Raw genomic sequence first — 15165 nt, forward strand, 5'->3', positions numbered from 1 at the left:
CCGCCCGGACGGCGACGGCGCGCCGCGCGGCGCCCCGCAGCGCCCGCGCCGCGCGCGTCCGCACCGCGCGCGCGCGCGCGGCGCCGCCGCGGGCCCGGGCCGCGAGCGCCGTCGCCGCTCCGCGGCGCCGGCGGAGCTCCGCGGCGCGCTTCCGGTCCGCGCGGTCCCGGGCCGCGGCCTGCACGACCAGCGCGGCCCCGACGCGCGCGTCGTCGCGCGCGCGGCGCCGCCGGTCGGCCGCGCGCCTCGCGAGCAGGGCCCGCGCGCCCCGCTGGAGCCCGGGCGCCGCGGCGCGCTCCGCCGCGGCCTGGGCCGCCCGCCGCTCGCGCGCCCGCAGCCGCTCGGCCTTTTCTCTGCGTTTCCGCGCGACGCGCTTGGCCGCGAGGCGGCCCCGGCACCAGTGGGCGAGCGTCGCGTGGGCCGCCTGCTTCCGGAGCTTGAGCGCGGCGGCCCGCTCCCGGTCGCGCTCGCGCATCTTGGCCATGGCGATGGCCGCGACCTTCTTGGCCCGGTTCGCGTCGCGCCGCGACGCGAGCACCCACGCGACGTACTTGCCCGCCTTGCGCCGGCGCGCCAGGGCCGCGATCGTCGTCGCCGCGGCCGCGCGCGCCGCGGCGGCCTTCGCCGCGGCCTCGGCCCGCCGGCGCTCCCGGCGTTCGCGCTTCGCCGCGGCCACGCGCCGCGCGACGCGCGCGCGGTAGAGCGCCTGGCACGTCGCCGCGGCGGCGGAGCGCGTGGCGTCGGACGCGACGGCGCGCCGGCCGCCGGACCGCCGCGCGAAGCCCCGCAGCGCCGCCTGGGCGACGACGGCCGCGCGGTGGTGGCGGCAGGCCTCGGCGATCTGGGCCACGAGGACCGCGGACGGCGTCACGCGGAGCACGGTCCGCCGGTTCTCCTCCTTGACCTGGGCAGCACAAGAGTGATTCAACGTCGCTTCAACGTGAGTAGTCCGCGCGCGCGCGTTCCGGGAAAAGCATCCACGCTTCGAGACCGCTCCGAGAGATGATCGCTCGTCCAAAAATCAGCCGAAACGAGTGGAAATCGGCCGAGAAAGGAGCCTTTGAAGTTGGGAATGTCGCTCTCTTTTGCTGCCCCGTCCTCGACGACGGCGTCGAGTTCGCCGCAGACGAGCTCGACGGCCATGGCGATCGTCGCCCGCGCGTCGCGCGGCTGGAGCACGGTCTCGCCGGCGCCCGCGGGCGTCGCGCGCGCGGCCGCGGCCGCCGCCCACGGCGTCTCCCAGTCGAGGCGCGTCGTCGTCTCCGGCGCGAGGCTCCCGACGAGGCGCCGCCGCGCGCGCGCGTCGTGGCGGTCGCGCATGGTCCGCGCCAGCGTCGGCGCCGCGCCCAGCGGGAACGACAGGGCCGCGTGGAGCCGCGACGCGGGGTCCCTCAACCGGACCTCGACGACGTCCGGCGCGGCCCGCGCGCGCGCGGACACCTCCATGAGCGCGCCGCCGACGACGAGGCGCTCCCGCAACAGGCACACGCGGCCGCCCGGCGCCACGCGCGTCTCGCCGTCCTCCCAGGGCGCGCCGGGCCGGTCCTTGGCCACGAGGCCGTGGGGCCCGCCGTCCGCCGGCGGCGCGCGCGGGCTCGCCCTCGGCGGCGCCTTGACGAGCTGGCGCGTCGCCTTCGCCTGGTGCTTGGACGCGAGCGTCGACCGGAAGGCGCACTCGCCGACGAGCTCGCGGTAGAGCGCGAGCTTCTGGTCGTCCGTCGGCGCCGCGGCGTCGACGTAGCGCGCGTGGAGCTCCGACGACGCGGAGTACTCGTCGCCGCGCTCGAGGTCGACGGCGTGGACGACGGCGCGCCACTCGCGCTGGACGACGGTGACGGCGCAGGGCACGCCGCCGACGTCGCAGAGCTCCGAGAGCACGACCCCGTCGGGCACGCCGACGCGCGCGCCGGACCGCGCGAGCCTGGGCAGCAAAAGGGTGATTCAACGTCGCTTCAATGTGAGTGTTCCGCGCGCGCGCGTTCCGGAAAAAGCATCCACGCTTCGAGACCGCTCCGAGAGATGATCGCTCGTCCAAAAATCAGCCGAAACGAGTGGAAAACGGCCGAGAGAGGAGCCTTTGAAGTTGGGAATTTCGCTCTCTTTTGCTGCCCTGGCGCGAGCGGCGACGCGGACGTGAGGCCCCGGTCGACGCCCGAGGCCAGGGTGAGGGGTAGGGCGTCGGCGTCGCCGCGGTCGTGGTAGGACGACGTGAAGTGGGCGTTCTCCGGTCCGTGGGCGCTGCCGGGCCGCCGCGGCGGCGCGCGCGGCTTCGCCGGCTTCTCCGGGGGCCGGTAGACGACGCCCGCCTGGAGCGCGTGGGCCGGCGGCGGCCGCGCGGGCGCCCGCGGCGGCTTCTTCTGCCGCTTGTTCGGCCGCTTCGGCGGCGGGCGCCGCCGGTAGTACATGAGCCGCCGCTGGCTCTCGTCGTCGTTTTTCAGGGTTTCGCCGACGACTTTCGCGAAGGCCGGCCGCGGCGGCGGCTTCGGCCGCGGCGCGGCGGGGCCCGCGGGCTTGGGCCCGGCCCAGAGCTTCGCCGCCGCCGCCGCGGCGACGTCGCTGCTCCGGCCGCAGCAGCCGCACGCGTCGCGGCCCGCGTCGTTCGACGACCCGCAGAGCGCGCAGGCCCAGCCGCCGGCCTTGGGCCGCTTCTTCGCGCCCGTCGGCGTCTTGCGCCCCGCGGGCCTCGGCCGCCCGCCGGCGGCGAGGGGCGACGCGGCCTCGCGGGGGCCCGGGCTCCGGCCGCGCTTCCGCGACGCGGGCGACGGCGGCGGCGTCCGCCGCGCGGACGGCGGCGGCGACGGCCCGCGCGCGAGGGCCGTGGACGCGGGCGCGGGCGACCGCGCCGACGGCGGCGGCGACGCGCGGCGCGGCGGCGCGCCGAGCTCCGGCGCGCCGAGCGGGCGCGGCGGCGCGCCGAGCTCGGGCGCGGGCGCGGCGCCTCCGGACCGCGCGAGGAACTTGTCGCGCGCGGCCGCGTCCTCGGCGGCCGCGCGCAGCTCCGTCTGCCGCGTGAGGGCGTTCTCCTTCTCGAAGGCGGCGCAGGAGTACTTGGGCGGCGGCGGCTCGACGTCGCGGCCGCCGCGCGCGTCGAGCGCGGCCGCGCGCGCGGCGCGCGCCTGCGCGAGGCTCTGCGCCGCGGGGCTCTTGCGGCTCGACGGGCTCGCGGGCGGCGGGCCCCGGGACCGCGGCGGCGTGCCGCGCTCGAGGCTCGCGAGCCGCTGGCGCTCCGCGAAGGCCTCCTCCGCGGCGCGCGCGGAGAGCAACGCGGGCGCGGACGCGGAGCCGGCCGTCGCGCCGTCCGGGCTCGCGGCGGGCCGTCCCGGCCCCCGCGGCGGCGGCCGCGGCCCGCGCGGCGGCGGCGCGTAGCCCCGGGGCAGGCCCGACGGCGGCGCGCCGCGCGGCGGGCTCGGCTGGTTCGGCGGCCGCAGGCCCGGCGGCCGCAGGCCCGGCGGCGCGGGCGCGCGCGGGCCCCGGGGCGCCGCGGGCTGCGGCGCGACGCCCTCGGCGGCGTACATGGCCGCGGCGCCGGTCTGCATGGGCTTCACGGCCCAGGCCGCGCCCGCGGCGACGGCGTGGGGCGGCGCGGCGCCGCGCGGCGGGCCCGGGACCGCGGCGGCGGCCGCGGGCCCCGCGGCGGCGGCGCGCCGCGGCCCGCGGGCGTCGCCGCGCCGCGCGGCGGCGACTCGCCGAAGGACGGCCGCAGCGCCGCGTCGGCCGTCGACACGGAGAGCGGCGCCGCGGGCCGGGCCATGGGCGCCGACGGGCCCCGGGGCGGCGCGGCGACGTGGCGGCTCCGCGTCGACGCGCGGACCACCTTCGCGCGCTCCGCGGCGGCCGCGCGCGCGCGGCTGATGACCGTCTCCGTCGGAATCTTGCGCGGCCCGTGGGGCGACTCGGCCGCCGGCGTCGTCGCGCGCGCCTGGCTCGCCGCCCGCGCGCGCCCGATGGCCGCCGCCGTCGGAACGACGAAGCCGTTGCCGCACTCGTCGTCGTCGTCGCCGGCGTCCGCGGCCGCGCGCGCCCGCCGCGGCGGCGGCCGCGCGGGCACGACGAAGCCGTTGGCCATGGACTCGTCGTCGTCGTCGAGGCGGAAGCTCCGCCGCGGCGGCCGCTGCGGCGGCGCCTCGGCGGGCCGCTTCTTCGGCGCCAGGACGACGAAGCCGTTGGCCATGGACTCGTCGTCGTCGGCCATGTCGCGCTCTTATCTCCTCATGGTTCCCATCGGCGCTCGACGCCGCAGCGTCGCGCTGCCCGCGACCGACCAGGCGGACGCGACCAGGCGGGGCGGTCGGTCAACGAGATCGTCCAGGTCGGGCAGCTACGCTGGGCTGCTGGGTGCGCGACGGCATTTGCTGTGGCCAAGCCGAAATTTCCTCGCGTGACACGTGATGGTGGAGTAAAGTAGCGTTTCTCCTCTGACACGCGCGTGCAACAACCCATGGCGCTCGGCGCGCGCGCCGGCGCTCGATTGGCGCGCCTCCTGCGCGCGCCGGCGCGCCGCTTCGCCGCCTCGAAGCATCCCATCCAGGAGGCCAAGGACCCGTCGAAGCGGCGCATCCTCGAGCTCGCCCTCGTGCGCCACGGCCAGAGCGAGGGCAACGTCGCCTACTCGAAGTCGGTGCACGGCGACTCGTCGATGTACAGCGGCAAGTTCCTCGACCGGCACAGCTCCCTCTGGCGGCTCACGGACCGGGGCCGGGGCGAGGCCGTCGAGGCCGGCGCGTGGCTCCGGGACCGTTGCGCGCCCTTCGACGCCTTCTACACGTCGGAGTTCCTGCGGGCCATGGAGACGGCGGCGCTCCTGGGCATGGACGGCGCGCAGTGGCACACGGAGACGAACTGCCGCGAGCGCGACTGGGGCGCGCTCGACCTGCTGCCCAAGGGCGGCGAGGACCCGGAGGAGGACCAGCGGCGGCGGCGCCACGGCCTCTACTTCGCGCCGAGCGGCGGCGAGTCGCTCGCGTCCGTGATCATCCGCGTCGACCTCATCCTCGCGTACCTCAACGGCCGCTACCCCGGCCGCCGCGTGCTCATGGTCTGCCACGGCGAGCTCATGTGGGCCTTCCGGCTCCGCTTCGAGAAGCTGAACCAGATCCAGTACCGCGACATGGCCGACGTCGCGCGCGGCGACGAGCGCATCCACAACGGGTCCGTGCTGAGGTTCAGCCGCCAGGACCCGGCCTCGGGCGCGATCCACGACCACTTCCGCTTCATGCAGCTCGCGACGCCCTGGCACGCCGACGAGGCGAAGCGGCGGCCCCAGTGGCGCACGTTCCGGCCCAACTCCTACTCGAACGGGGAGCTCCTCGACCTCGTCAACCGGTTCCCGCGCTACTACGAGGGCAGCCTGAGCGACCCGCCGGACGAGCCGGACTCGTGATCCTGGGCGTTCTCCGCTGGGCGGGGTAAGGCTCTCGTGCAGAATGTATGTAGTCGTGGTGGTTGTCGCCTGCGCGAGTCCGGCGGCTGCCCGCGCGCGCAGCGAACCTCAGCGACGTGTGCGGTCGAGGAGGCAGGTGCACCTTGGACTTGGCGGCATCTCCCACTCGTGAGCTCAGCCTCATCTCCATCGGCGTCGGCGTGGGGTTGGCCTCGACGTCGTCGTCCTCGCGCGACCGCGCCGCGACGCGCCATGCTCCGCGTCGCCCTGAATCGGTCGGCCCTCCCGCGGCGGCGGTGCGCCCTCCCGCGGCGCGTCCAGCTCCGGTCCTTGACCGCGTCGGGCTACAAGAAGGTCCTGGTGGTGGTCAAGCACACGCCCTACGAGGCGTACACGCAGCTGCGGCTCCAGGGCAAGGCGCCCAAGGCCCTGCGCTGGGAGCGGCTGCTGGACCGCCACGAGTCGCACCGCGCGTGCGTCGAGGAGCTCTGCGCGATCGTGCGCCGCGAGGTGAGCCCGAGCAACGTCACGGTCGTGAGCCGCGACGACCTCGGGCGGCACCACGTCGAGGACGTGGACCTGCTCGTGGCCGTCGGCGGCGACGGGACGGTCCTGTCCTGCACGCACTTCGTGGACTCGCAGACGCGCGGCGGCGCGGGCGGCCGCGGGCCCGTCGTCCTGGGCGTCAACTCGGACCCGACGAAGGCGCACGAGCGCGTCGGCGCCTGCGCCAAGTCGTCCGACGAGCGCCGGTCCTACGGCGCGCTCTGCTTCGCCAAGGCGGACAACATGGAGGACCTCGTGCCCCGCGTGCTCCGGGGCGAGCTCGACGCGGCGATCCAGAAGCGGCACCGCCTCGCCGTGACGATCAAGGGCACGGTCTCCGAGACGCGCATGCCGCCGGCGCTCAACGACGTGCTGATCGCCCACCCGTCGCCGGGCGCCGTGAGCCGCTTCCGCCTCGACCGCGCGCGGAACGACGCGCCGGGCGTGCCGTCCGCGGCTGTGTGGAATTCAAATCTTCAACCCGACTTCAATGTGAGCGTATGCGACAGTTTTGACGCAAGATCTTCGGCTGTGCTTCGAGAACTCGACGAGAGCAATCGATTCGTCCAAAAATCAGCCGAATCGACTTCGATTTGACCGAGCTAGAGAATTCTCAAGTTTGGTCAGGACCACCCAAACCAGTGGTTGAATTCCACACAGGTCCGCGGACCACGGCGACGACGAGTACTCGTTCAACGTCTGGAGCTCCGGGCTCTGGGTGTCCACGGCGACGGGCGCGACGGGCGCCATGGCCTCCGCCGGCGGCGACGCGGGCGTCGACATCCGCTCGCCGGACCTCCAGTACATGGTCCGCGAGCACCTCGTCGGCGAGAACGACGACATCGCGTTCGTCCGCTCAAAGTCCCACGGCTTCGTCGACCCGCAGCACCACCTCCAGGTCCGCTGGAACTCGCAGCACGGCTGCGTCTACATCGACGGCCACCACACCCGTTTTGACGTCGAGCTCGGCGACACGGTCATCGTGTCCTCGCACGCGTCCCCGCTCCGCCTCTTCTCCAACTTCGCCTGAAGGGGGGCGCCTCGGGCGCGCCCGCAAAAGCTTTAACATACTCTCCAATTTGTCGAAGGAGCAAGCTTCAACATACTCGCCAGTTAGTAGAAGTACGTCGCGCCGGTCGGGTCGTAGGCCCCCGGCGGCGGCGGCGGCGGCGCGGCGCCGTAGAGCACGGGCGGCGGCGGCGCGCCGTAGAGCACGGGCGGCGGCGGCGGCGGCGCGCCGACGAGCAGGGGCACGGGCGGCGCGACCATGCCGTTCGGGTTCGGCGGCGGCAGGTAGAGCTGCGACGGCATCATCATGGGCATCGGGAACGCGGGCGGGGCCATGCCCATCATGCGCGCCTGCGCGCCCGCCTGCGCGCCCGCCAACGCGGCGGCAGTGTTCGCGTTTTGCCGGGCGCGCAGCTTCGTCTGCGCGGAGTCGATGCCATCGACGATGGCGGTGAGCGTGCCGCCGTCGACGAAGCCGCCGCCGTCTCCTCCCTCCTGAATCCCCGCGTCGAGCCCCGCGTCCGTGACGACCGTGACCCGGTCCGACGCGTCGACGGCCGCGGCGGCCCGCGCGAGGTCGCCGGCCTGGACCGCGGCGGACGCGGCCGCGAGCGCCGCGCCGGTCAGCGACGACGACGGCTCCGGGCTCGACGGGCGGGACGGGCGGAAGGGCTCGGCCTCGATGGAGACGCCGCGCTTCGGCGCGGGCGCGAAGGGCGCCGCGGCGACGTCGTGGCCGCCGCGCTTGAGCGCCGCCGCGACCGCGGCCTCGGCGGACGCCGCGTCGCGCGCGCGCGCGGCCGCGGCCGCCTCGGCCTCGGCCGCGGCCTCGAGCCGCGCGGCGGCCTCGGCCGCCGCCGCCGCCCGCCGCTGCGCCTCGGCCTCGCGCGGCGCCGCGGCCTCGGACTCGCGGACCCGCGCCGCCGCCCGCTCGTCGCGGCGCCGCCGCTCCGCGGCCTGCGCCTCGGCGCGCCGGCGCGCCTCCTCGGCCGCGCGCTGCTCGTCGCGGCGCCGCTGGGCCGCCGCGCGCTCCGCGGCCTCGGCGCGCCCGTCGTCGCGCCGCCGGGCCCGCGCGGCCGCCGCCGCGTCCGGCGCCGCGGGGCCGCCGAGCGCGGGGAAGTGCTCCGCCGACGGCGGCGCGCCCGCGCGCGTCCGCGGCGGCTTCGGCGCCCCGGCGCCGCCCCAGACGGGCGCCCGGGGCTGCACGGGCTCGCCCGTCGCGATGCTCACGACGTTCTTGATGTCGCCCCGGCAGTTGGGGCACGGCATGGCCTTCGTCGCCTTGTTGACCTGCTCGCGCTTCCACTGCATGAGGCACTCCTCGCAGAACTCGTGCTTCCCCGGGCAGTCCACGCGCAGGGCCACGGCCTCCTCCATGCAGATGCCGCAGAGCCCGTCGTCGTCGCCGAACGCTTCCGCCGCGGGCTCGAGGGGCGTCGGCGTCGCGGCGCGCGACGTCGCGCGGCTCGACGCCTGGCGGTCGCTCAGCGCCTGCTTGAAGCGCGTCCGCGGGCCCAGGGGCAGGCCCAGGCCCTTGAGGTCGTCCTCGTCGAGGCAGTCGAGGCACGAGTCGTCGATCTCCTCGTCTTTGAACTTGGGCAGGAAGCGCGACAGGCTCAGGTCCGCCAGGAGCTGTTCGAGTTCGTGGGTCGTGGCCATGGTTTCTCGGGCGGCGCGTCGGGAGCGCGGGCGACAGTGTGGCCTTAGCCGCAGAGTCTTGAAAAACACGACGACGACGGTGGTGCGTCTGGTTGGCTCGGACACCCGTCGAGCGGCAACATCGCCCGCATCAACAAGGTGAAGCGCCCTGTGGCATGATGACCACCACGTCTGAGACGAAGCGCCTGCGCCTCGTCGCCCTGTGCCTCGCTCTCGCGGCGCCCACCACCTCCTTCTTTTCCCCTCTCCGACGACACCAACACACAACTATCCGGTCGTCGCCCGACGACGACGACGAGGCGCCGAGCGTCGACGGCGAGGACTGGCGCGCCTTCCGGGCGAAGCTCATCGCGGGCGGCCTGGCGACGACGGAGGAGGCGGCGGAGGCGCCCGCGGGTCCGGCGACGGTCGGGTCCGGCGTGGGCCTCGACCCGGCGAACGAGGCGCTCGCGCGCGCGCAGAGCCCGAGCCTCGGCGATCTCCTCGAGGAGCCGAGCTGGGCGCACGAGGTCGGCGCGCCCGAGGTCGGCGGGCTGCTCCTGCGGCTCCCGCTGGAGACGCAGCTCTGCGTCGCCCGCGACAGCTACTGGGGGAAGAAGCTGCGCGAGTTCCACGAGGCCGAGAAGACGCGCGAGGCCATGGCCGAGGGCCGGCGGTCGGGTTTAGGCGCGTCCGAGCTGCCCGCGCGCGCGCCCGCGGCCGACGCGGGCGAGGGCGCCCTCGACGAGGTGCTGCTCTACCGCTGCGCGTCGCGGTTCCTGCGCCGCGAGCTCCAGCGCGTCGCGTCGAAGGGCCAGGTCGACGACAAGGGCCGGCTGCTCCTGGACCCGCGGACGCTGAGCGACGCGGACCGGGGCCTGCTGGACATGCACCAGCGCTACCTCTCGACGTGGCAGGAGGTCGTGCTCGTGACGCGCCACGACGGCGCCGCCGGCTCCGACGGCGTCGTCCTCAACCGGCCCGCGGCGACGGAGAGCTCCGATGAGCTCAGCGCCGCGTTGTGCGTCGCGCTCGAGCGCGAGGAGGGCGCGGACACGGTGGCGCCGGAGAACTTCCAGACGGCCTTCGGTCCCCGGCTGGCGGCCTACGTCGGCAAGCCCGCGCCGGGTGCCGCGCCCGCCGACGACGGCGAGGAGAAGGCGCAAAAGCCCAAGCAGACGGCGATGATCATCCACGGCCTCGCGGGCCTGAAGGGCGCCGAGGAGCTGAGCCCGGGCCTGGGCATCTACAAGGGCGGCTCCGCCGAGGCCGCGCAGCGCGTCCAGGACGAATCCAACGACCCCTACGACTTCCGCTTCTTCATCGGCAAGCACGAGTGGGCGCCGGGCGAGCTCGAGCGCGACATCCGCGAGGGCCTCTACCGGCCCGCGGCCTGCAGCCGCGGCGTCGCGCTCAAGCAGTGCCTCGGCCTGCCGAAGCCCCTCTGGCACGAGGTCATGGAGATGCTCGGCGGCACGTCCGAGGAGATCTCCAAGCTCGAGCTCCAGCGCCGCAAGGACAGCTGAGCGCCGCCGCGGCGGGGGTCGGGCGGCCTAACTTGCCGTTCGCCTACTCTAGTGTGCGCCGCTCGCGAGGGCGGCCGATGTCGCTCGGTGCGGTCTGTCGCGCCGCCGGCTCTTCAAATTCGGTCCTTGAACATTCGAATGAAGCTGCCCCAGAATCGCGGCAAGGGGATATAAATCTAGACCAAGGGCGCGCGCGCGTCTTTGAGGTGCACGGGGCCCACCGTTTCGACGACGAGGTCTGGGAGGTCCACGTCGGCGATCGCCTCCTTGAACCCGTCGAAGGCGGCCATCTCGAAGGCGACAAAGGCCCTGGTAATAGTCAGCTTCTCCTCCCGCGAGAGCTGGTCCGTGACGGAGTGCATCTGGTTCCAGAGCGTCTGCTGCTCGTCGATGATCGTCAACCGTTGCTCGAAGAACGCCTTCGACGCCGCCATGCCGCCGCCCGCAGATTTCGAGGAGGTCATTGCCAAGGCGTCGATGAGGTCCTCGAAGAAGCGGTCCCCGAAGTCCGCCGCGCCCTGGACCGGCTCGTCATCTTTCAGCAGTCGATCGACGACGTCGGCCGCCGCCGTCACGTCCTTGAGCATCGACTTCGCGTCGGCGAGGGCGGCTGCTGTGAGGTCCCGCAGGCAGCCGATGCGCGCGGCGATGCGCTGCTTGAGGTCCTCGCGCGACGCCTACGATGCAGTCGATGAGATCATGGCCCCGCGACGACGCGGCGCCGGGAAAACACGTCGAGCGTGAGCGCGACGGCGGCCGGGTTCTTCGCCTTCTTCCACGAGGTGAGCTGCCTCGAGACCTGCGTGCGCACGAGCTCGATCTCCGTGATGAACTTGTCGAGCTTCTCGTCGACGCCCTCCCTCGGTAGGTTCGAGCTGCGCCAGCCCACGTAGTTCTCGTCGAAGAACTTCCAGAGGCGGCGCTTCTGGGACGCGTCGATCGGCCGCCTGTGGCCCGGCACGTCGGCGTCGGCCGCGGGCGGCGCGTCCGCTGTGGGGGGCCCCTCTACGCCGGGCGCGCCCTCCTGGCCCTCCATTGCGTCCGGGCAGCCCGCGGCACCTTCCCCCGCGATCTCATGGTTGCAGTACGAGGACCTCGCGCGGCAATATCTCGTTGAGCTGCCACCCCATACTATTTATTACCCCTTGATCGCGGCCAATGGGCGCTCGCTACCTCCTCGCGCTGGCCGCCGCCTGCGCCGCCGTCGACGTTGCGTACTTCCGCGACGATCCGGCGGCGAAGACGCGGCTGAACGTCGTCGCGGACGAAGGCGCGGCGTGGCTGCAATCGCACGACACGACCATCGAAATCTTCGACAGCCCCAAGCCCGTGCACGTCTACCGCGTCGTGGTCACGGGCGTGCCCACGTCGACGGTGACGCTCTACCCCGCCAAGCTCGGCGGCGGGCTGCGTTTCCCGGGCGCGGCCTACATTTTCTCGAACGCGACGTACAACTGCTCCGACGCGACGAACGCGTCCGCCGCGCGCCGCGTGCGCTACTTCGACGGCGTCGCGTGGATCCAGGCCGGCGGCGCGGCGCGCTTCGACGTCTACATCGACAAAGCCGGCGCCTCCATGCTCTTCTTCGTGTCGTCCGGGCCGCTCGATTTCTCGCCGTCGGCCGCCGAATCGGCGCCGCTCCGCGTCGTCGCGGGCCGCGACGCGCTCGCCGCCAGCGCGACGCCCTATCGGCTCACGGGCAACTGCTCCGACGGCGCCATCCACCCGGAGCTCCCGGCGGACTACTCGAACCTCGACGAGCCCATCGGGCCGCTGGCCGCGCACTACCACACGCGCGGCGCGTTGTACCACGTGCTCTACGGCAGCGCCACGTTCAACGACCCGGGCATCGCCGACGACACGCTCCGAGCCGGCGAGGTCCGCTTCGTGAACGACGGCGTCTACTACGGCCCGGAGACGATGGACCGGTCGCCCTCCTTCGTCGTCAGCCTCCACGAGCCGGACCCGTCGAAGGTGCGGGTCCTCGCCGCGGCGGCGCAGGACGACGAGTTCGCGACGCAGTGCCCCTTCGCCTGCTTCACGAACCGGACGGCGACGGCGCGCTGCGTTGCGGTCTAAGTTTGCCTGCACCGAGTCGGTTGGGCTGCCCATCTGAACACGATGGTGCGCGCCTCCCTGCTGCTGCTCGCGCCGTTCGCGGCGAGCGACGAGCTGCCGACGACGCTGTCGTACCGCCCCGCGAGCGCCGCGACCGACGAGTGGTCGCCGGCGCCCTTCATGAGGCACGGCGCGCCGGCCCGGCTCGTCTCCCGGCGCGGCGGCTTCGACGCCCCGGCGCCGGCGGACGCGTCCTACGACTGGCTGCGGCCCGGCGCCTGGGACGGCTACGTGGCGGCCCTCTACGGCGGCACGGCGAAGGGCGCGCCGACGATCGGCGACGTCGACCTCGTCTACGACGTCGACGGCCTCCTCGACGGCGTCACCGTCGACTTCGCGTGCCCCGCGCGGGACGACCGGCCCTTCAAGCGCTTCAACTGGCACGCGCCCTACAACGAGGTCCACTACTTCCGGCGGCGCACGGCCGTCGACCGGCCGCCGGCCGCCCACGGCAACGGCACCTGGGTCGAGGTCTCGCACTGCGGCGGCTCGCGCTTCGAGAAGGTCGGCGCGTTCTTCTACGTCTTCCGCGGCAGCGGCCTCTACGTCAACGTGGGGCGCAGCATCGCCTTCGAGACGCACCAGGACGCGGCGCTCTATTTTTTAGGGCGGCCCTGCGACGGCAACCGCACGAAGCCCGCGGACGCGCGCCTCGGCATCTTCGAGTGCGACGGCGAGCTGCCGGCCGTCGTCTCGGCCGCGAGGCGCCGGGGCTGGGACAGCCTCCAGTTCACGCACCACTGCGACGCCTTCTGCGAGGGCGGCTCCATGAAGGCGGCGCTGAGCGGCGCGGACCCGCGGTCCCAGCTCTGCGGCTTCGAGCTCGTCCTTACGAACACGACGGGCGCGGGGCCCTGCCCGCCGGGCGTCCAGTTCCGCCGCGGCCTCGGCGGCGCCGAGCCCTGCGCCTGCGACGCCGACGCGCCCCTCCGCTCCCAGCGCGGCGCCTGCGCCGCCTGCGCCGCGGCATAAAGGCGCTCTCTCGATATCTTCTTTAGGCGCCCCTACAGGTCGAGGCGCGCGTGCGGCTTCCGGGGCCGCGCGCCCTCGGGCGTCTCGCAGACGTAGCAGCTCCAGGCGCCCTCGGGGACGTCGGCGAGGCCGCAGCAGGTCACGTGGAAGGCGCGCTCGCAGGTGTCGCAGCAGAGCAGCTCGCCGCCGGACCGGCAGATGAAGCAGTGGTCCTCGTTCGGGTCCGGCTCCGACGCGCCGCCCGCGCGGTCCGACGACGCGGACGACACCGCGCCGTCCTCCGACGCCGACGACGGCGGCGGCGGGGGGCGCCGCGAGGCCGGCGCCGCGCGCGGCCGCGCGGGGGCCGCGCCGGACGAGCCGCTGTCGCCGTCGTCGTCCGCGTAGACGCCGCGGCCGACGTAGACCCGCGGCCGCTTGCGCGGCGACGGCGCGCGCTGCGGCTTCGCCGCGCGCTCCTCGGGCGCGGCGGCGGCGGCGGCGGGCCGGGCGCGCTTGGCCGGCTTGCGCATGCGCCCCACGGGCACGTCGTCGTCGTCGTCGTCGTCGTCGTCGTCGTCGTCGTCGTCGTCGACGTAGGCGGGCGCGGCGCGCGCGCGCTTCGCCGGGGCCCGCGGCGACGCCCGCGAGGGCGGGGCCTTGGGCGGCGGCGCGGGCGCGGGCGGCTTGGGCTGGTCGTCGCCGTTGGCGACGCACTGCGGGCAGAACCAGTCGCCGTCGGGCACGGCGTCGAGGCCGATGCAGTGCGTGTGCGCCGTGGACACGCAGCGGCCGTCGCGGCCGTCGCAGAGGAGGAGCGAGCCGGCGTCGTGGTCCGTGCCGCAGACGGCGCAGGGGTAGACGCGGTCGCCGATGAAGCGGAAGTAGCGGCCCTCGACGTGGTCGACGCGGCCGAGGCACGCCTGGCCGATGGCGCCGTTGCTCAGGCCCGTGCACTTGGCCGCGTGCGTCGCGCTCGTGAATTCGCGCAGCACCGCGCCCGTTTTCGGGTCGACCTCGCAGCAGGGCTTGGGCCCGCCGGAGCGCACCCAGGGCACCTCGACGGCGTAGCGGAACTTGTGGCCGTCGCACGACTCCGTCGCGCCCGAGAGCACGTGCGTGATCTTGGGCCCGCCGACGCCCAACTTCCGCGCGGCGTCGGACGTCGAGCAGTACTCCTCGAGCACGGCGCCCGTCTCGCCGCAGTAGCGCACGATGGCCCGCGTGCGGCCGCTGCGGCAGTAGCAGTTGGGCCGGCCGGACGTGCACCGCGTGACGCCCGTCGCGAGCTGCGCGCTGTTGAGCCCCGCGGCGAGCACCTTCTTGAGCACGGCGTCGTCGCCCGGCGGCTTCGCGATGAGCTTCTCGGCGACGACGGCGCCGTCGCTGTAGTCGACGATGCGGCCCTTCCACTGCGCGAACGGCGTCGTCACGGTCCGCGCGAACCCGAGCCGCCGGAAGAACGCGAACGCGGCCTCGTCCGCGTAGGCCAGCGTCGCCGTCGCGCCGCGCTCGCGCCGCGTCCGCGCCTCGAGGCGCCGCATGAGCCGGCCGCCCAAGCCCCGGCCCTGGTGCTCGTGGCGCACGGCGATGAGCGACAGCTCGACGAACGTCACGCCGCCCGGCACGGCCGGCGGCCAGACGCGGTAGCAGCAGCCGCCGGCGACGGCCCGGGCGCCCGCGGGCGCGCTCCGGTCGACGATGGCGATGCACTCGTAGTCAGGCGAGTGCACGAGCTTGCCGCAGGCGACGTTGACGACGTAGGTCTGGAGCGTCTCCGCGAGGCCCGCGCGGAGCTCGTCGGCCGCGTCCGCGGCCGCGTCCGCCGCGGGCGCGCCGGCGCCGGGCGCGAGCTCCACGAAGGCCCAGTCGGGCGCCGCGGCGGGTTTCGTCGCGGGCGCCGCGGCGGGTTTCGTCGCGGCGGGCTTTGTTGCGGGCGCCGCGGCGGGTTTCGTCGCGGGCGCCGCGGCGGGCGCCTCGCGCGGCGGCGGTACCGCC

The 15165-nt window shown here is 75.0% G+C and overlaps 3 protein-coding genes across 3 annotated transcripts in view; 2 read left to right on the forward strand and 1 right to left on the reverse strand.

Moving 5' to 3' along the window:
* Positions 1-4438: 4438 nt before the first annotated feature.
* Positions 4439-5380, forward strand: AURANDRAFT_19666 (hypothetical protein; the record flags this gene model as incomplete). The annotated part of the gene is made up of 1 exon (XM_009034855.1): positions 4439-5380. One exon carries the CDS (start codon positions 4439-4441, stop codon positions 5378-5380), a length of 942 nt encoding a protein of 313 aa, XP_009033103.1.
* Positions 5381-5632: 252 nt separating this feature from the next.
* Positions 5633-10098, forward strand: AURANDRAFT_61295 (hypothetical protein; the record flags this gene model as incomplete). Its single annotated transcript, XM_009034856.1, has 3 exons — positions 5633-6375; positions 6587-6902; positions 8893-10098. 3 exons carry the CDS (start codon positions 5633-5635, stop codon positions 10096-10098), a joined length of 2265 nt encoding a protein of 754 aa, XP_009033104.1.
* Positions 10099-13220: 3122 nt separating this feature from the next.
* Positions 13221-15165, reverse strand: part of AURANDRAFT_61296 (hypothetical protein) — a gene marked incomplete at both ends in the record, with an annotated part of 2455 nt that continues 510 nt past the window's right edge. Inside the window, one exon of the mRNA XM_009035105.1 lies at positions 13221-15092. Within this exon, the coding sequence (XP_009033353.1) occupies positions 13221-15092 (1872 nt within the window). The remainder of the gene's footprint in view (positions 15093-15165) is intronic.

This window comes from Aureococcus anophagefferens (genome assembly GCF_000186865.1).
Source record: "Aureococcus anophagefferens unplaced genomic scaffold AURANscaffold_2, whole genome shotgun sequence".
Lineage (NCBI taxonomy): Eukaryota > Pelagophyceae > Pelagomonadales > Pelagomonadaceae > Aureococcus > Aureococcus anophagefferens.